Source organism: Phaethon aethereus (assembly GCF_964289735.1).
Source record: "Phaethon aethereus genome assembly, chromosome: 7".
In the NCBI taxonomy this organism is placed as follows: domain Eukaryota; kingdom Metazoa; phylum Chordata; class Aves; order Phaethontiformes; family Phaethontidae; genus Phaethon; species Phaethon aethereus.
In genome coordinates this window covers 13,689,960-13,710,584 of record NC_138583.1, presented here as the reverse complement: position 1 = coordinate 13,710,584, position 20,625 = coordinate 13,689,960, and the positions used below count along the sequence as shown (strand labels likewise).

Here is a 20,625-nt window from a genome sequence, read left to right as displayed (position 1 = left end):
AAACCTCTTCAGTGCCTACTTACGTCTGGATAATAGTCCATGGTGGGCACCAGGCGCTCTATCAAGGCTTCCAGTGATCCAGAAACAAGGTTCCCATCCTGATAAACAGGGTCCACACACCTCTCTCCCATATCTGGCTGCACTTGTCCACTACAACTGGAACCAAGCATGCTGGAAAATATTGGTGTCTGGGGCATAGTTTCCTGCAGAAGCGGTGAAAAGAAAAGAGAGACTTTCTTTCAGGATGTCTTACGTGTGGGTTTTACAGAGGCATACATTAAACACAATTACATAGTTGACTGAACGCAGCCTGGGCATTAGAGCTAAGTTCTGAATCCAAGCAGTCACACATCTGTAAGCTGCCTTTGGTGTTTGAAATGCACTTTAAACTACGCCACTAAGGCTGTAGAAGCAGAAGCTGCAAGAATTTTCTTCACTGTACTTGATTTCTCTTTTCTCCCCAGCTTCCCCCTGGCTCTTTATGCATAAAACTATACAGGGATGAAAATGCAAAATGCTTTCTGAATTTCAAAGATACTTAAGCAGTGCCTTACTGAAGAAACAAACAAAAAATGCTGTGGCTCAATGTCCCTCTCTTGATCCTTTCTGAAGTCAAATCTTTGGCCAAAATACTTGACTTGTGATGATAAATCCTTCACCACTTCTGTAGCTAGATGTAATCCAGGTCTTGACAGAAGCGCATCACCTTCTCCTGCACATAGATATCACAGGAAACAGCAGGGAACATACTGCTAAACAAAACTGCCTCTTTTCCTTTACATGAAACCATGAACTGAGTGGAACTGAATGCTGTGACATATACTGTAACACACAACTCTCATAACAGTCTCTTTGGAGATTTTTGCTTAGGAAACAAACCTGCTGTCACAACACAAAAACCACAGGAAGGTTCGGGGGTTTCCACCTCCCTCCCCTTGGCCACAAGCTGTATCAGCATACCGTAGTTACCAACTATGAGTAAACTGGGGGGGGGGGGGGTGTTTGTTTATTTGTTTTAGACTGGCTACGGCTTAAATACATGCAGAAGGCTAAACAAACATCCTGCTACTGTATGTGAAGGTTGAAAATACTCTTCAGCGTCAGTATCAAAACAGTTCCCCCTGGCTGCTGAAGCTGTGAAGACTGTTCAGAGGTAAAGTGAAAAGAAGGCAGTGTTAACTCTTCAGCTGCTGTGTCCCCCTCGGTGAAACAAGCAGGGTAACGTCACACTCTGAAAAGCTTTTATGTAGATAAATGGGATTAGGTCATTACCAGTACCTTTAAACTGACATCTGTTTCTAACTGCACTCGTGCCTTTAGATAGTAAGTCCTCCATTTCTCTTTTTGAAAATTTGCTAAAGTAGTTTAAAAACTGAAAACCTTAAATGCTGTAAGGTTTTTGTTAATTATTTATTTTTCTTAGGTAGCACTTGAAACAATTGCAGAGCAAAACTGTACTTTTTCTTCTTTTAATGCAACGCACCTTCTTCCTCTTAAACTCTCCAAAGTGATCATTCCTGTTTACAACCTGGGATCCAAAACATTTTTTCTGTTTTAAAGCTCAACTGAATGCTAGGTGTGTTGGTAAGGAAAAAACACCACTATCAACAACAACTTGTTCATGAAGGTGACAGATTTCCTTGTATATCAGGCTGATAAGTAGAACTGTTTTGTGGCTTTAACCAGAAGACCTTTATCTATTCACATGTGATACAGAGCTAAGGAAAGTGTCATTCCCTTTAAGTTAAAATCTAGCAGCCATTTACTAGATAGTGACCAGGGAGATGACTCTGAGGGGTTCCGTTTCAGAGGTTCAAGACATGGAGTCAAATGAAACAGAAAACGCAGGATCTAATGGCAGATCAGAAGGAATGAAAAACAATGATTCTGCACAAACAGGCACTAAGGTTACTCAGTATTTCACAGGTTTATCGGTTAGGCCCAAGCTTTGCAGTACACAACAATCTGACGAATCACTGGAGCGTACTGACGAAGAAGCCAGCTTTGCTATGCAGGCTATGTAACTTGCCAGTAATTTGGGGTTTTTCCCTTTTAAGGACCCTAGCAATAGAGCGGAACGCGACTTCCCGGGCTGGACAGGCGGCGATGGGCACTTCTAGCTGTAACAAGGGGTTTTCAGAGAAGTTAACCACCCGCTTAGCCCCTACTGAAAAGATGCTTTAGCAGGAAACGTACCCCGCTTTTGCCAGCCAGCGCTTTAAACTCCTTTTCAGACGTTCGTCGTTGCGTGGGTTTTGTTTTTAAAGTCCCTTTTCGGTAGCAGCGTGTAACGCTCCTCGCCAGGCTGCAGCGGCCGGGAACCCTGGCTCCCCGCCCCTCCAGCCTGCCCCGTGCAGCTCGGGGCCGCGCCCCGCCGGTCCCCCCGCGGGGAGCGCAGCCGCCACCGCCAGCAGCACCCAGGGGCGCTCAGCCCGTCAGCCGCCACGCGTTCCCCTGGAACTCTCCATGCTCTCCCCAGACGCAGGCCCCCGGCGCCCTCGGGCAGCACCTGCCGCCCCCCGCGCCCTCCCGGCGGCGGCGGCCAGCCGTCCCCGCGGGCCCGGGCGGCACCCCCGCTACGCCGCTGGTGGCCGCGGGAAGGGCGCTCGCTGGCGTCCCTGGTGGGGCGTGCTGCGGCGCGCTGGCTCCGCCGCAGCGCAAGTGCCGAGGCATCCCCCCGTCCCCGTTCCTTTGACCGCTGCGGGGTCTCCCCCCGCGGTAGCACCGAGCCGCCACCCTGGGGCTCTGCCCTGGCCGCGCGCTGTCCCCCCACCGCTGCCCGCACGTGGCGGGGGGGTCACCGACGGCAGCGACCCACCCGACGCGCTTACCCTCATTTTCCTGGGCGGCGTGTACATACGCGTGGGCAGGGGCGGCAGCGCTGGCGGCCCCGCGGCTGACAGCGCTGCCCGCCCGCGGCGGAGCTGCCGCCCGGCGGCGCCGGCCCGGCCCCGCTCCCGCCGCCCGTGACGTCAGGGCCCAGTGCGGCGCCCTGTTGGCTGAGCGCGAGCGTGGCCGGTTCAAACGGGGCCGAGGCAACAAGCGCGGGGGCGCGCGCGGGGCGGGGGCGGCCGCCCCGTTCCCATCAGCAGGGGTTTTCCTCAAAGGTGCTGGTTTTTGCAACATTTGACCTTTCTAGTAGGGTGGGTTTTTTCTGTTTGGTTGGGTTTGGGTTTTGGTTTTGGTTGATTTTTTTCCAAAAAAAACGTTCTCGAGCGACTGGACCGCTCCTTTTTTATACCCTGAGCACCGTGTGGGTTTTGGAGAGACCCTTACCTGCGTGTGCTTTCGCACCCACGGTGGGGAGACTTCCGCAACGCACGGGCCCCGTCCACCAGCAGCTCCTGCGCGTGGCGACGCACGGCGCGAGGGAGCCGTGGGACGCGACTCTCCCTGTTAAGCTGTCTGCGCCAGCACGCGTGGCAGCACCCTCCGTAATTACCGCAGGGCTGAGGGATGCCGCCCAACCCTCCCTGCTAATAATTGGGTTTATTCTTCTCTCTGCTAGAGTTGTTTCTCCTTTCAGATTGCCCGAGCCAGTCATCTGATGGTGCTGGGCCAGCCACCGTTGCGTCACACATAGGCTTGGGTCCACATCTAGAACCTGATCTCCCGTGGAAATGCTTGGTGGGTAGGTCCAGCCGTGCCACAAACTCTCTCCCCTATACCCAGGAGCAACTGAGCAGCTGAGAGTTGCTTTCTTTGCAGGCTTCTCCTGTGTAAACATAATTTTCTCATCCTTTTTCTCTTTTTACTTGAATTGGGATGTTTTAGTATTTGCCCCATTGTTTTCAGGCATTCATTAATTTTATTTTTATTATTAAACTTATTTATTTAATGGCTCTGAATATGTAGCAGAAGGCTGTACTGGTTTCCACAGTGATGAATGTGGGAAAAGCCTTTTCAGAAGTCAGCATGCCAGTCTAGGTAGGTGGGCAGGGCAAATGAATTTGAGAATATGCACATACTCAAGAGCATGAGGAATATATTCATGTTTGCTCGCTGTTTGAGGATGAGCACCATCATCTATCCTAAACATGCAATAATTTTTAGTAAAAAGATTTGTAGTTACTCATCATTTTTAGTGCTTGCCTGCTAAATTCCTTCTTGGTTTCCAAATCTTAACAGATCTGCCATAGAGCTTTTTCTTTTAAACAACAACTTGAAAAGTCAGTCCTTTCTGTCCCTGCCGAGTCTGCTTTGCTCTTAGCCTCGCTCCTGTGTCTTAGCTGTACTCCACAACCTGTAGAGTATGCAGGTGTTGTAGCAGATCCCATACCCGTTTACTCTGAGGCTTTCTTCAGTTACAGCACGCTGCCTGCCTTGGACAGCAAGGGAGTCCCCAGGTGGCGTGAGCTTTGGATCCAGCGGTCTGACCTGCTGCAGCAGCACCTTAGGACGTTAGTGTGTAACACTAGAGGAGGGTGAGGGACAAGTTTTGTCACGTCCTATTCAAACATCTTTAAGATCACTATAAAAGGTTGTCAAAAGTAGGAGGTAGGAATTCATAGGCTAACACTGTATAATAAATATAATATTTTTTTTCTGAAGGTTATGAGTATCTTTTAATAACTCATCTAATATTTACAGCTAAGAACAACACCAGTATGCCTGCAAATAAGTACACACAAACCCCAAGTATCAGATCTCATTGTCTTTCTGTGCAGATCTGTTTTCCCACCTTATGCAAACATTTGTTGAGACTTGTAGAAGTATACGTCCATTAGTCTTAGCAAAACATATATAGTTAATTGAGCTTTACTCACAGATTCAATCTGTTGTAAAAACAATCCCTGATCTTTTTGTTTGGTGGTTTTTTGGGGTGTGGGTTTGTTGTTTTTTTTTTTTGACATCAGAAATTAGAGCTGTCCTGCCATTAGAACTAAGAAATGTAGGAATTCAGAAATGTTCTAACAGAACTGAGGAAAACTATACTAGGTAGGCATGCCATCTCTTCTGTGAGAGTCCTGTGTCTGTACTCTGGTCTATAGGCAAAGGCCTGTTATACCATCACACAATAAGCATCATGAAGAGTTTCTACCGAGACTTGGAATAGGTGATGGACCGTACTGCTTCCCCAGAGTACAGACTGCATAGGAGCTGATGCTCGCATAGTTGGATAAAAACCAAAGTAATGTATGTAGAGACAAATGGCGGAGACTTACCCTGTTCTCTGCAGTTCCTTATGTTGTGCTTATTGGCACCACATCAAAGTGTTTTTCCATACTCCTCCATTCTGCAGTCCAGCAGATTCTGTTTAGATTTTTTTCTATGTATACATAAAGGGGTGTGTGTGTATGTGTGTATTTCTTGTTTATATATACCTACGGATGTGTATATAAACATTAGAGGGGGTGTTAGAGAATGCAAGTTCAGGGAAATACTTTTTTTCTTTTTTCCCCCTTTCTAGCATACATGATGCTTAGTCTTGGGGGCACTGTATTGTGTAGTCTTGCAAAGTGTTGGAAAGGTAGTTTTTACAAATTGGAGAAGCTGAAGTTCTAAATTCAGCTCATATAGCACGTAACAGATGAATCACGTTCTCCTTTTATTTCATTTCTCTTTCTGTAAAGTGTGGATGATGACCTTTAGATATCTACATTCTGAATGTTGAAATCTGTTGATACAGAAACTCTCTAATTGTTTTTGTAGTAATGTAAGTTCTGTTCCTCGACAAATTGCCTACGTTTTTAAGATGTTTTTATTAGGCTTTGCCTCATGTTACTGGTGGGTGGACCCTAGAGCAAGTTTAATCAGCAGAGCCTGTACTTGTTCTGTAGCTTGCTTTTGAGGCAACGTTCCTGTGGTTCAATCCAGGTGGTCAGAGTGGTATCTCACTGCAGAGTGAGTCAGCAGCAGTCACACCACGACTGTCTCAACCTCGAAGATTGCTTCAGCCTCCCCTATACTGGCTAACATCAGTACAACCTGTTCTATTATCTTACTATTAATGAACTGGATTGGCATTTGCAGTACTTGGGTTCTGTTCCTGCTTGGGCTACAGACTTGCTGGGCAAATTGTTTAATCCCACTGTGCCTCAGTATTCATCTGTGAGATGTCGATAAGGATGTTTCCACACTGTTGCGCTTACTTTGTATGCCGCTTTTATATTTGGACGGTAAATTTTTGCTTTACTGTGTTTGAATATGATTTCCTAGAACAGTTGCATCTCCTCTGAAGTAGAAAGTTGCTGGTAAATAACTTGAAATTAAGGAATATTAGCAAAGAAAAATGGGTGAAATTGATTTGAGAGTGAAGATTATAAAGTTAGATGTGAGAGTCAGGGAGGAACAAACCTGAGGTTTTTCTGCTGGTCTTAGAAAACAGCATTTGGCAAACTACTTAATCAAATGTGCCTCTGTGTATATTTAAAATGTAACTGTACTTAAGAAAAGCAAGTGACTACAAGTGTCATTACTGCTGATCTGAGGCTATAACCTCAAGTATAAAGGGACTCTCCTAGAAATGCTGTCTTTGGAGCTTTCATTGTCAAGGTGCTTGAGTCACTTGTTCATCACCTTCACGCAGATCTGGTTATTACCAACATTTGGTTTCATTTAAGAGAATACGTCAATGTGATTTAAAGCCCCAGTATTTGCAGTGGAGGAAGCAAAGAGGGACAAAACCAGAGGAGTCAGCATGGAAGGTGGACTTAATTGTGTATGGCATTCTTCATAGTGTTGATTAAATAACGAAATGGGATCAAGTCTTCATCTGTCTACTCCCACCCTTTTATATACACGGTAGGAAAAATATAGCCCATTGCTATATATTGTCTTTGAAGCACAACTGGGTTTAGTGCATAGCCTTGTTTCTTACTCTGAGATTGAGTCCGAACTGTTGCCCAGAGATCTATGGGCCTTGAAAGTGGCCAGGGTATAGAGGGTCACTCGATTTGCATGTCATTTTCTGTTGTAGTAGTACATTATACCCACACAGCAGGATGATTCTAGAAAGCTTTTTGTATGCCCATCGCCTTTACAGGTGTAGTTACAGCAGTATATTCTGGTTCTTGCATTTTGCAAGACTTTAAGGCATATAGCCTAATACTGTCATTTGGAACATGAAAAAGAATGGTGAATTAAAAATGCACATTATATTTATAGTTTTTATTGATTGATGGCCTTGTTATAGATGGGACCATTTTATCTGGACTGGAAATAAGGAATTGGTCCAGGAAATGCCATTAAACTCCACAAGCAGTCACAACAGTGGCCTTAGATGGGGCTTTTGCTTGGATGCAAGCTAGTATAGACCATTTGTAAGAATTTATAATTTAAGGAGTAGACTGTAGGTAGAGCTTCAAAGCCTCAGGCGAATGTCTTTAGGGAACATTAGGTTTTTGGTCTTGTTTGTAGGGCTGCACCGATGTTCAAGATTTCCTTGTTGCGTACAACTTTTAAGATTTGAAAGCTGTTCTCAAACCACTTGTAGATTAATTTGAAGATTTCTAAATTTCAAAGATTCGTGCTGCAGAATAACTTGATGGCACATTAATAACTTGGCAGCAGATGGGAGTGGGAGAAGAGAGTTTCAAATCATGGTTCTGAACTGAGTAAAGCTTTTTAAGCTTGAGATTTGAAGTGAGGTTGAATGCTCTAACCATCAGTCAGTGGTTATTATTGACTGTGCCTTTGTCTCTCTCTGACTTGAGACACAATGAATCTTTCCACATAACAGTTTTGTCAGAGCCAATGAATGTTGTAGTTTGAAAATGACATTTTCTATTTTTAAAATGTTTTGCTGAAGAAGTCTTGACCAGCTCTACCTCTGAGATACCCACCAATTTTCAGACCAAGCCAAGGTGAAAGTAGAAGAACAATTTAAGATGTGTTTCATTGCTATGTCTGTTTTCATTTTTACCTGAAAGGGAAAACTAGTTGTGAAAACTCAGTTACGTATCTGTTGCATAAATTATGTTTTCACTGGCATGAGGTTAGCCCTGTGACACAGTTGAGGATAACTGTTTGCTGAGCAGTGTGAAACTGATTTTTCACTGATGCTTAGTACTGTAGCTCCCCCTTGGACTGAAAGGAAAGCCCTTCCCCAGGATTTAGAGAGGACATGGTGCCAATTCCCAGGTTTTTTGTGCCTCAGCCAAAATAGGAGATTTAACATAATCTGACACAAGTTGCCTATGATACTGGTGTGTGACTGTTAATTAGTGACTGAGATTTTAATGCTTATTTTAGCACAACTGCACGAAGAATTTCAATAGTAGTCACATTGGTTCCTGATTTTTATAAATGCTCCAGTCATAGAATTCTGTAGTTTTTAGGAATTGTCTTGCCTGCTGATTTGAGATTTAAGGTACATCCTGTTGGGAAACAACACTGTAATACAGCACGGATGTCCTTATTATACTCTTGATTGGTGTGGATGAATCAGCTCTGGTAAAAACAAACAAAAAAGGCAAATAAAAAGGGGTGATACTCCTCCTTTGCATCAATGATGTAGCAAGAGAAACATCTTACAGGGGTCTGAGGACCTCAGGACGTTTAAATGCATAGGAGAGCTACACAGAGAGTGAATGAAAGGAAAAGATCTCAGAAAAAGATAGTTGTCTTAGCCTGCTCTGCTTAAAGGAGCTGCTACACCTTGTCATGCATAAATGAGAATTTAAGCAATCGAGGTGCTGAACAGCTGCTTTGCTGTAGTTGTAGATTTGTGCCGTTCTTATTCATGTTACATGTTTTCTGGAGATGATGGAGTCTGCTCACTATTTCTCATGCCTTGTTTTCCAAAAAAGGGTAGAAAAGGCACAAAATTGGTTTTAATGTTTGTGATTAGGTCTGATTTTGACTGTGCATGTTGATGTAACATGCACTCTTTTTATTACTTTCACTTGGGATCTTCAAGCTGAATATTTAAAAGCAACTTATATTCTATTTTAAATTAGGTTCAAGCTTGGGTTCAAGATGAAGGAGTTCTGGTCTTATTCTAGCTAGTGTGTCCTTCACTTACATATTCATGCTTGCTTCAACACCAGCTATTCCAAGGATGTGCCACCATGCAGAAAGTGAAAATCAATTATGCCAAGAAGGGAGCATGTATATACATCAGCAATTTAGTGCCCAGGGGAAGAAAAAATCTGCATGTCTGCTGATGTCAATCTTCTTGATATGGTATTTTTGTAAATGCACGTGGGTTGCCGTTTCTTTTAACCAGCCCAACAAAAAAAAGTTTATTTTTAGTGTTACAAGCTGCAGGGCATCGCAATTAGCAGATTAAAATTGCCAGTCTGACTAGTCAACCTTCTGTTTGCTTTAGCAGAAACTGTGACACCAACTTTGTTAGCATTCCCACACGTATTTTGTAAAATTCATTAAGGTCAGTGATAGGATCCATTTCTTTTCTTTTTTCCTGTTTTCAATCGCTTTGGTTTGACACATTTTATTTTACAGCTGATGCTGAGAAATGCTGGGCTGATGAGCTCATTTGCAGTAACTCGCTTGCAGCGGTACTAGTATACACCACATGTTTAATAGAAATTTGTTTCTGTCTGTCTTACCTGAATTATTGCAAGTAATTCAGTTCCTGTACACATTTATTGCTTGGATTCTTTTGCTGACACAGGCAAGAAGTACAGCAGCAATTATTAAAGAAGTTTTAGAGTGGTCTAAAATCTACTCAATTTACAGGGCAGTTAACATCTGTTGGTTTAATTCTAATGACTTTGGAATGGAATCAAGGTATGATAGTCTTAATAGTATCTTGGGCAAAAAATATGGAGAAATATTGAGAAAATAAAGTTAAATGTGGTTTAATTTTAGTAAGAATTTGTCATCAAATTAAGTATTCAATTTTTTTTTTTTTAAAAAGGCATTTTGATGAACAACAAGAGCTAGCGAACAGATGGATGAGCCCCCAAGCCTACTTAGAAATGTGCTTATAGATGAGGCTATCAGCTACAGTGTGTTTCAGCATAGTTTGAGCTGCTTGGAAAGCACTTGCACTATCTTATCGCAAACACAGTGAATAAACAAATGCATATTGAGTTGATGCTGAGTAGTACAGAATATAGGATATGGTCTCATATATATTTATCCTATCTTATATATCCAAAGACACAGCCTCAGACTGTCCAAGCATAAGCTGTTGAACATGAAACACTAAAATATGATGACCCTATGTGGCCAGATTTGCACTGGATTAAGCTGAGGACTAATCCGCAGGTGAACAACCCCCATGCTATATATGCATAAGTGTTGAAAGTTTAAAAAAAAAAAAAAAAAAATTCAGTGAGCTACCTATATACTAGTGAAATTAACTGAACAATTACTTAGTCTTCTATTTTGCTAAATCACCTTGACATAAATCAGTCAAAGGATTAATATGACTGCGGTACTTTGCCCCAACCCTTTATGACAATATCGGTATAAGGAAATAAATGTAAGTGAACAAATACAAAAGATTTAGTGTCTTCCTGGAGCTTTTATTTTCCCTGTGCTCTATATTGATCAAGTCACAATTCAAATAACTAATGATGAAAAAACAATGTGTGTCTTGAACCTGTTTGGCTTTGCCATTTTGGACTGGCACTCATCTGAAAGCTAGCTATATCATAGGATACAAAGTTTCAATAATTTCCGTTTGAATATATTTTTTTCAGAGCACTTGGTTATTTTGATTTCAGTAGGATAATGATTATTGAATTTGTCACACTTTTCTCTGCCTTTTTCAAGTTCATTGTGCCAATATTAAAGACCATGGGAGGTTGTTTTATTATTTTACTTAAACATTACAATTTATATTCTTCCCTCCCTTCTCAGCAGAAGAAGAATCAAACAGTATAAAATAAATATAGTGAATTCCAGAGCCCTGTGTGTTCTGATGTGTCTGGGTTTCAATCTTACTGCTGCTCTTTGCCTCGCCCCAATGGCATGAAGCAGATGTCATGTCAGCTAGCAACTTCAAAGGGGATTCCCCAAGCATGAACGTGTGGGAAACTTAAAGATGATCATCTTTCCCCAGGGGAAGCTTGTTCCTTCTGGTGCTCACTTGTGTTTCCCGTTAGCCTAGGTTCTTGGGTCTGCAAAAGGTGTGCATACAGTGGGCAGAGCCTGTTTTACTCTTAGCTTAGGTTTGGAGACTTTTTAAAAACTTATCTGAATTTGCTTTTTTTTTTTTAATCATTACTTTTATTTGTGCGGGGATGCCAAAGCTCCCTGAAATAAATAATCATGTTGGTGAAGGTTTTTCGGAACTAGAGCTCAGAAGTTTGTAATCTTTGCAGAATTCAGAGTGCTCCCGTGGCTGATACTCTTTGCCCTGTATTTCCTGTTTTCCTAACTACCTTTTATCTCCAGAGCTAGACAAGATAGAGATGGGTCCAGGTTGTAGGTATATCTGAGGAGAGGAGCTATAGAGAGATATAGGCTGGGTTTGTGAAACAGATAGCCATCTGTAAGAAATGGCTGCAATAAAAATAAATGTAGTGAAGAATTATTAAGTGATGTTCAGAAAAGTGGCCTCCGCTTGTTCAGAGAAAATATGGTCAACTCTGTTATTTAATTTTCTTTTTGTAAACTTTTGAAACAAACTGGCATCACTATACATGCAAAATGTAACCTGTTATGTAAAGCTCAGGCTCATATATATATATATACACACAGAGATATATTATGTAATAATTAAATATGTAATAATTAAAAGATTTTTTAAAAATTAAATTACTTTGGACAGTAAGAGTGAAAACAATTCTCCCGTCCCTCCCTGGTGCTCATATGTGTCCTGAACAGTTACTTGTCTGAGCGAGATTTGAGCTGGTGGTTTAAGAGTAAAATCTTTCCATTTCATGGGAGATTTCCTGGACAGTCTATTCATAATGCCCTTAACTTTCCTAATTATATGGCAGTTTTTGATCAGGTAGTACTCTTACATTTCTGTAATATCTATATGCAGGAAAATAACTTCAAAGTGCCTTGCCTTCAAATGCACACATTTAATAGTAATGACTTAACAGTGTTGCAGTACTGATGGATAATTTGAGAACATTCACTAAATATTGGATTTTTTTTTCTTGTGTGGGAGACAAATACCTTATGAGCTTTTTATAATTTCCTCTTTTCTCATTAGCGGTTCCCACAGAACACGTGCATGGCAAAGATGAGCTAGAAATCCTAAATTTACCAGGCATTCCCACTGGGAGTTAGTTGTGCTACAGATTTAACTAAAAGGAAATCAGGCAACCTAATCCTGAAGTAAAAAAATACAGTTTGGTTCACATGAAGTGTGAAATGGAATTGTGATTTTAGAACAGAAGATGAAAAGCACTGTATATGCTAATGCTTTTTATTAGTAGTTATTTTCTAAAGTAAATGAAAGCCTAGAATTGCCCTGCATTGCATTATATAGAAGATAATAATTCATCATAGCTAGTACATTAATTCATTTTTATAACAGATGTTCTATGAATTTGTTGAAATGTGTGCTTTATTGTTTTGTAGTTCCCAGTGAGTCCATTGAATGATATAATTTTTTTGTTGTTGCTAAAGCTTGTTTACCGCTAGTAAAAATTTAGAGAATATGGGATTGGTTTGTGTAGTCATTTCATTTTTATGGTTTGCAAAATACTAGTAAACTTAAACTGAAGTCGGTGAAGGAGGGTAACAGAGGATGTCAGCAAAGGCGTCTGAATAACAGTACAGATAACTTTATGCACAAACCATGAAAAATGTTCTCTGGCCTGGCGTCAGTTACCCTTGTCAAAACCATCAGCAACAAGGCACTGAGCCTAAGTGCCAGCCACTGCCCCGCGGGAAAGGTTGCTTCAGGTCGCCCGCAGTTACAAAGAACTGTCAAGATACGAAGTAGATAATGGAAAACAGGTCTCTGATGAGAGTGCAAAAAGCAAAGTAGTAGCCATATATATCTCCTCGTTCTTACAATCTGCACGATCATGATCACCTTCTGAGAGCCAATCTTTTTCGCAAAATCCACAAAGTAAAGTAGAATTGCAGGAATAGAAGGCAATGGTGGAACGCCCACTGGACGTCTTTATCTGGAACATAACATAGCCATCCAAGGAAGAACAGCTTATCCAGCTAGAAGCATTACTACCTAGAAGTTGTTTTTTCCTTAACTAAAATGCTAGCTTTTCAGAAAATTGGTAAGCTTTCTGAAATGCATGGAAATAGACTGCTTAGCACCCTTTGAGAGTCGGGGCTGGTCTGCTGACCTATGTGTTGGCTAATGAACCTTCCAAGATGCATCTTTTGAGTGGGAACCAACTCCTAGGCTACTACGGTAAACGACAAGGTTTCTGACATCGTTATTTCTTCTAAAAAGCCTCATAAAAAAGTTAGGAAGTTTCATAAAAAACTTCAGCTTCTACTATTATCCTGAAAACATCAGAATTGCATCTGAAAGCAATTTATAATCTGTCACAGAACTCTGTTTTGACATATGTTTTGTTAATTGAACTTCTGAGGATGTGCAACTCCAACATGTCTGTTTAAGGAAGCAGTGTTGCTTACCTCTTTCATGTGTTCACAGCTAAGCTAAACTTTCTTCTTTATTCTGCTCAGCATTGACATTTCTTCTAAGACCTAATACATTATTCATAAGTGCTTCTAATTTTGGCCTAACTTTGAACTGGAGAAAATTGGAATGTCTCCAATTGTCTTCTGTGTTCACACATCAAAGAACACCAAGTCAGCAGTCAGCATTGTTCTTGGCGGTGTATGTATGTGTGTGTTTTAAAGATTGAGGAAATATTGTTTTGCTAGTGATATTGGGACATTCCTCATTCTTCTTTCAAAAATAAATGATGGTAAATTCATAATGATCTTACAGAAGGTGTGCCATAGGTTATCATGTCCAATGCTGCAGATGTGAGTTTTAGTACAAAACTTACCAGAGGCAACAGAACTCATCGAAGTGACTCCAGCAGGTTTTTGAAAAAGCCTCAAGTAAAGGTTGATTCCCCACCCCCGGCAATGTTACCTAATCACTCCTTTCCCTTTGGTGCCGCAAGATCATTATGCAGAAGTCGTCAACACTTCTAAGTATCCTAGGTATCCTTTATTTGCTTTTCTTCTACTCATACCCATTTTCTTCTTTCCTCCTCCAAACTCCACCCAAATTCAGGTGAAACTGGTAAGAAGTGCAGTGAGAATCAGTTGCTTGCTGTTCAAGTGGTGGGATTTGCTGGGTAATTGAGTACTGCTTGGGAGGATGCAGTGTGCAAGGTCCTGCTTTGCTGAATTACCCTTTGATGCACAGCAAGTTTATGGCTTGAAATGACACCTCTTTCCTAAGAAACTGAGAATGTAATAAGACACGTGGGTTCTCCTGCAGGAATAGGAGGTGTGCTGAATATCTGAGACTTCGATGAGGGCGGGGAGAGCAGGGTTTCAATCTGGGCTAAAGCGTGCTGCTTGAACTGCTTTGCATTGCAGCTGGTTTAATCTGATCACATCAAATGAGGGAAACTTGCAGAGGCTCAGGTACACCATGTGCCTAATTCCTGTTTGAAATTTTGCAAATATCCTGTAATAACTACAGTTGTTTAAACCTTCGTGCAACCTCACAAATGTTACAGTGCCTTTTCCTCCCTGCAGTCTAGTTGCAGTTACAGCCTCTCCCTAGCATACGCTTATAGACATTTGCAATGCATGAAATGATGAAAACTGTTTTTTGGGATTAACCTGTTAAGCACTAAGGTGCTTTACTGTATAATTTACAGTAAGCCATATTCCTTTTTTCTACAATCACAAGTCACTAGTTTCCTTACTGAGCTAAATGGCCTCATCTTTTTTTGTTACTGTTTTTCCTTGTAACCCCTTCTTTTATATTGTGATCATACACTTGACTTGCAAAGTCAGATTCTGCATGTATATTGTGTTTTAAACGCAGATACAAATTGTCTCATTAATGTGCCTAGCAGGAGCAAAAAAATTAAGGATTTTGCTAATGTTTATTTTTAAGTCTGGTTGTACTATCTCTGTCAAAGTGACTGTTAATATTCTACACTCCTAGGAGCTCCACTGAATTGAGATCGTAGCACTCCAAAAGTTACGGCACTGGAGTTACACCCCAAGTCAATACACAGAGGTAGTGCTTAGACTTATCTTGAAGTTGCCTGTTCAGTTTCCTGCCAAGATCTCTGCTCAGTTTAGAAGATAGCCAAAGTTATTACAGACTGGAAATAGTTGATATATCTTCCTTGGCAACAGATAAAAAGTAGCAAACTCTGATTTGAACTGGATTCAGGCATCCATAGATACCAGCAGGATTAGTACCTATAACTGAAAATCTAATCCCTTGCTTTATAAACAGATCACAGTCCTTTTTTCTGCACCTTTCAATTTTTCTTTTTTTATTGTTGATGAAAAAATAGTAGAAGATGTTGATTAAAAAAGGAATTAAATAAATTTCTCCCTCTCAAAGAACAATTTATACCATGCCTATTGGGCACTCGGATATTTTACTTAAAAGTCACCTACTTGTTTTTTAGAAAGTAGTTATTAGGTGGGTTTGTTTATTCGTTTTCAATACTTTGGTTTCATACTTTGACCAAAATGAGTCCATTTGCAATTATGTTTTGCAATAATGAAGTAGTTTAAAAAGGAAAGAGGTTTAACAAGCCCATTATGCTCAAATGGTCCCAAATATAGCTTTGAAGGCAATAACTCTAATTTTTCTGTGATACTGTTTGCATTTGTGTAAATTAGGTGTCATCTTGCATTTTACCAGACTTTTAATTTTATCAGACTTTAAGTTATATCCTGAATATGCATGCATCTGTATGTCCAGAGAGCTCCAGTAGTTAATCCAGTTTGGATTTTATTTGAAAGTCTTGTCTGAGAGGATGTTGTAAGTTAGTGCACTGTTGTGTGATAACTGAGGAGCTTACAGGTACATGTATGCCTGATTTTTTTGAATACAAATAAAATTGTACCTTCACTTGCGCGCGTGAACTCTGGTCTGAGAAGTGGTCTGGAATGTCATACTAGGATAAAAAAAAAAACAATCTGGAGTTTGCCTTTGAGGAGCAAAACAGAATTACCAGAAGTTACAGCTGTGGATTTGTCCAGACACTGAAACAGCTGAAGCTTTCTTGTTTCAACAGATTTGTCTACAAGGGAGTGAGTTTAAAGCATTTTCTGTAACTATGTTGCTTTTGAAAGATTTAAATACTAATTCAACTACTAATAATATTCTATCTTTTAAAACCATCAAGCAGGTCTTTAAATTGGATATTTTAAAATTCACATTACAAAAGGAAGAGCACATATGCTGCTGCTATAGTAATTATAATGCGATTTCACATTATTTTTTATTTAAGCTTTTTTTATGCTTAAATACCTTAAAATTCACTAAAGGCACTTATGCCCAAATTATTTGAACAGGAGCTTAGATTCTGTCTCTTTAAAATACATGTCAAGGCTTAGACACACTGTTGCTGTGTTGCCCTTTACCTATAAGCAAGTATCTATCACGGGTATTTGCAATATCTGTGGTTTTCTTTCAATTGTATTTTTGTAGTCTTTTTCTTTTTTTTTTTTTTTTTCATATAAAAAGGTAACCTTTAATAAAAAAAGCTAGCTGGCAATACAGTCCTCAAAACTGAGCAGGCTAAGTAATCTGCTCACATTTCTGATTGCTTTGAGGAACGCTTTCCTGTATAGCTATGGCAAATGTCCCAACATCATCTTTCATATCCTTCTAGTGATAATCTGTTTTCAGCTTTCAGCTGCAAAGGACTAAAAGAACATTTCAAGCCCACACAAAGTCTGATGAGAGCTCGCGGCTGTGTACAATTTAGAAGAGCAAGCTGCATGTTCCCTGTTGCAGCAGTGAAGATGGTCAGAATTTTATTTACTTAGCATTTTTTTTGCATTATTCAAATACAGCTGATATCCACCAGACAAAAAATGAAAATCAGCAGGTTTTTTAGTTCCATGCTAGCAGAATAAATAATTTGGTAAGACTATGAGAAAGTAGGAGGGTAAGGGTGGACTGAAGATGCAGAGAAGTTTTCTTCTTAGCATGTTGGTGAACAAAAAGGAAAGTAAAATCATCCTAGGAAAGGCATCACTTACCTTGTAAGCTTTTAACCTTTCCCCAAAGGCCTGTCCTGAAAATCCCTTGAAGTCCCATGTTCAGCTACCAGGTTTTTTTGCTACTTATCTTTTCTTTCCACTCCTCCAGCCATCATCTTCCCCCTTCCCCCAACTTCCTATTAAAAGGAAAGCTACCAAGGGCTCACAAGTGACAGGCTCATGCTTTCAGTCGAAGGCGAGAGCTGAATAGCCTTCCACTCGGAGAGAGTTCAGTGGATCTAGAGTCAGGGCCCCTTCATTAATGAGAAAGGAATCTGTTCACCTTCTGAAATCTTTCAGCACTCCCTGAAGCTGCCTGAACCACACAACTTGCATTTCTCATAAATTTCCCTGCTGTGGCCACAGTTCCTTTTCTCTCTTTCTCTCCTTCATCTCTTGAAAACCAGATACGCAAAGGTAATTTCCCTGCTTTTGCATGAGTAGATCCTGAGGTTCCTGATCTTTGTTTGCTCATTAGGAGATGTCATTTCAAATTGAATCCCTCCTTTCTCTGGCTCACAAACCCTTGGTGTCAGTGAAAACATTAGTTGGGTTTAGAATTATATGTAAGGAAAACTAACATTTGCATCAGGCTTGCCAGGCATGTGCGCACTGCAGGTCCAAACACTGGTTTTGATTCTTGGGCTCAGTGGTTTCCACTCACAGTTTTTTTTCATTCAAACCTCTTGTTTTCAGTTCACACCAACTGAGTTTTGTTTTGAGTTTATAGGGGTTAGAACAAACCCTGGAAATTCAAATGCAAAGCTCCACCGGAACAGCTGCTGTTCTCTCTTTTGGTCCAAACCACATTACCACCTAAAATGCTGAGCTCCTCATCCTTAGCTCCTGAAACTTAGCTCAGGTTTGGTGAAAACCTCATTAACCTAGGATGATACCTGCTTGGTTTGGGAGATGTTATTAGCTGATTTTTTTTGCACTAATTCTACATCATAAATATTAATATGACCTCAACACCCTGCCACATCAGGAATCGTATATCTTCATTCCACATGTTGTCACAAATAGAAAGGCATTCTTTGTTGTTATTTCAAAACTGAATTTTTTACTATGTCTGTATCTATCCTACGTCTATAATGTTGAAGGAATAGTTACTGTCAAGGAGAGAATAAACCAGTGAGGAAAGACATCATATGTGACTTCTATCAGATGGGTTCCAAGCTTGCATAGAACAAGTATCCAGTCATTATTCTATAGATGGTCTCATATATAATACTTTGGTTTGGGGACCAGTAGCATTCCTGCTGTGATCATATATGTAAATATAAATGAATTTGCTTGTGACAAATATCGGGGAATATGCTTTGTGTGTGGGAATGTGAATTGAAAAGGAATGAGAATTGATTTAAAAAAGTGTGCTTTATAGATTCAGTGTAGCTGAGCATTGGTTTAGGATTTGATAGTGCCTTTTACATCAGGCAGTTTCAGTTCTCATTATAATATGCAAACAGTTATGGTCAAAATTCAGACTGAGTGGGCCAAATTCAGAATCTGTTGGTCTTTAGATCCATTTCACTTCAGGAGTCATCTTCTTCTATTAATGCATAACTGATAGTGAAAATTTTTCTGTTAATTTCCCTGGTGGAATCAGGAGAGAAAGTCATAATACAGAAGAAAGAGGAGACAAATTTTTGATTGTTGAGCTCTGTTTGTTATTTTATGTTGATAGTACATACACCTTGAGGATATAGTGACTAATTGAAACTGAAAATCTGACTGAAAAGTATCTAGAATTCTTGAGCAAAAAAGAGATAACTTGTCAAAACAAACCCTGTGCAATCAAGATTTCCATGGGAGGAAAGAACGACTAGAGAATGCACAACTGGAGTACTGTGTATGTGATGTTAATTGCTGTGGGTGATGATTGGTTGCTAATTTAAATAGATTTTGTGAGTGCTCAAAACCAGGGTATGAAGTGCTGGCAATAACTTTCTCTGCCTGAGAATCATGCAAAAGAATAATTTGTGATTGAAATTACAGATAAAGCTGTAAGACTATAGGTACGAACAACTATGTTTCCCTCTTCTCCCCTTCCAGGTTTTGGTTTTTTTTCCCTATGCCTAAAGTAACTTAATTGAGGATTGAAAATAATTGGAACAGAACATAGGGAGGAAGGTATCCCAAGCGGAGGTCAGCAGTACTGTAGCAGTAAGTTAAGATGCTGGTGTATTGCAAAGCACATCACAGCAGCAAGCGACTGTAAAATCTGCCAAACAGAGTGCCGGTTTGTTGTGAGTTAGTCACTGGCACACGTAACAGCCCATCGGTTGTTCCTGGTGTCAGTGGTGAATATCCTTAAGGCTACGTACTTGTGCTCCTGCCCGCGCCTACTCCTCCAGCTGCTCAGCGGCAGTGCCTGCTGGCACGCTCCATAGCAGCCTACGCAGCAGAGGGGAAGCGTTCACTTCTGCTCTCCAGGCTTGTTTTCATCCTAGCAAGCATTTCTCTCCTTCCCATCATTTCAAATCGGGGAAGGGAGCTGCTGCTTGCCAGGACCGCGCGCAGGCTCTGACCTCCGACAGCTCCTGCAACCAGGCTGCCGGGGCAGCCGCTGTGCTCCGCTCGCCTGCCTGGGGAGCTCAGCCTCTCCGCTGAGCCCCATGCCCCAGCGCTCCCAGACAGCTGCTTGCTACTCCCTGCCCTTTGAAAAATTTAAGAAATCAAAGCTTTTAAAGCATAAAACTCCTCCTCTCTCGTTGCTTGGCACTAGCATTGCTTTGAAATATAGCTAGTATTCCCTCGTACTTCAAACAAGCCACCGAAACTCCGGGTTAATGCTCACAACACACCTATCGCTGACCGGTTTGCATGTGTGCATGTGCACTGCAGGAGAGCCTTGGGGCCTGCCGTGCAGCTGTGCCAAAGCCAGGCAGCAAGGAGGTGTCCTGGCTGCAGCCCATGGCCTCTCCCTGCTGCGTGTGGAGAAACCGGGAAGGACAGAAGTGGAAGTAGCTGGCCTGGGTCACACACTGGGTGAATTGTGAGGCTGGAAGGAGAGCCTGGGTGGCCTGGACCCTTCAGCAGTCACCGCCGCCTTTTCAAGCCCCAGGTGTCATCTGAACATCTGACTTCTGGTTTGCAGCCTTGCTTGGATGCTCCACTCTGGAAGCATGGGGATCGTTCAGGCCCCTGTGGTGTAATGGACTACTTTTTTCAGGGTTTTTCCAGTTAGGCTCACCATGAAGAACAAGACTCCTAGGCATAACTGAAGCTCTTTGCAGTGACTAATACTGCACGGCGCCCACAGCAAATGGTACGAGAGCATTTCAAGGACTGCTTGATCGTGAACCGTTCCCTGCAGCTGTGCCCAAAAGTTTATTTAAAACTTATGTTCTTATTTCAGTTTTCTGAGAGAGGAGCGTTCAGGATCTTTTAAATTCTGTCCAACAGAAACTAAATTAAATCCTACTGTCATCTATCTTCTATGTTCTTATTATTTTAGAATCGATTAAATTGATTGCTTACTGTTATGTGGGACGCTCTGGATTTTCAGGTAGGCAAAGAATGTCATCTTTTGAATTATTTAAGGTTGTGTTGGAACAGTTACCTATTTACTTT

The 20,625-nt window shown here is 41.2% G+C and overlaps 1 protein-coding gene across 2 annotated transcripts in view; it reads right to left on the bottom strand.

Moving 5' to 3' along the window:
- RASGEF1A (RasGEF domain family member 1A) overlaps positions 1-20,625 on the bottom strand; it is a gene marked incomplete at both ends in the record, with an annotated part of 55,293 nt that overhangs the window by 24,732 nt on the left and 9,936 nt on the right. Inside the window, 2 exons of one of the 2 annotated variants that reach the window (XM_082002551.1) lie at positions 24-203; positions 2,832-2,858. In XM_082002551.1, coding sequence (XP_081858677.1) covers positions 24-203; positions 2,832-2,858 — 207 coding nt within the window. Of the gene's footprint in view, positions 1-23; positions 204-2,831; positions 2,859-20,625 lie in introns of those variants that run through there. The other variant, XM_082002550.1, reaches the window with a different exon arrangement.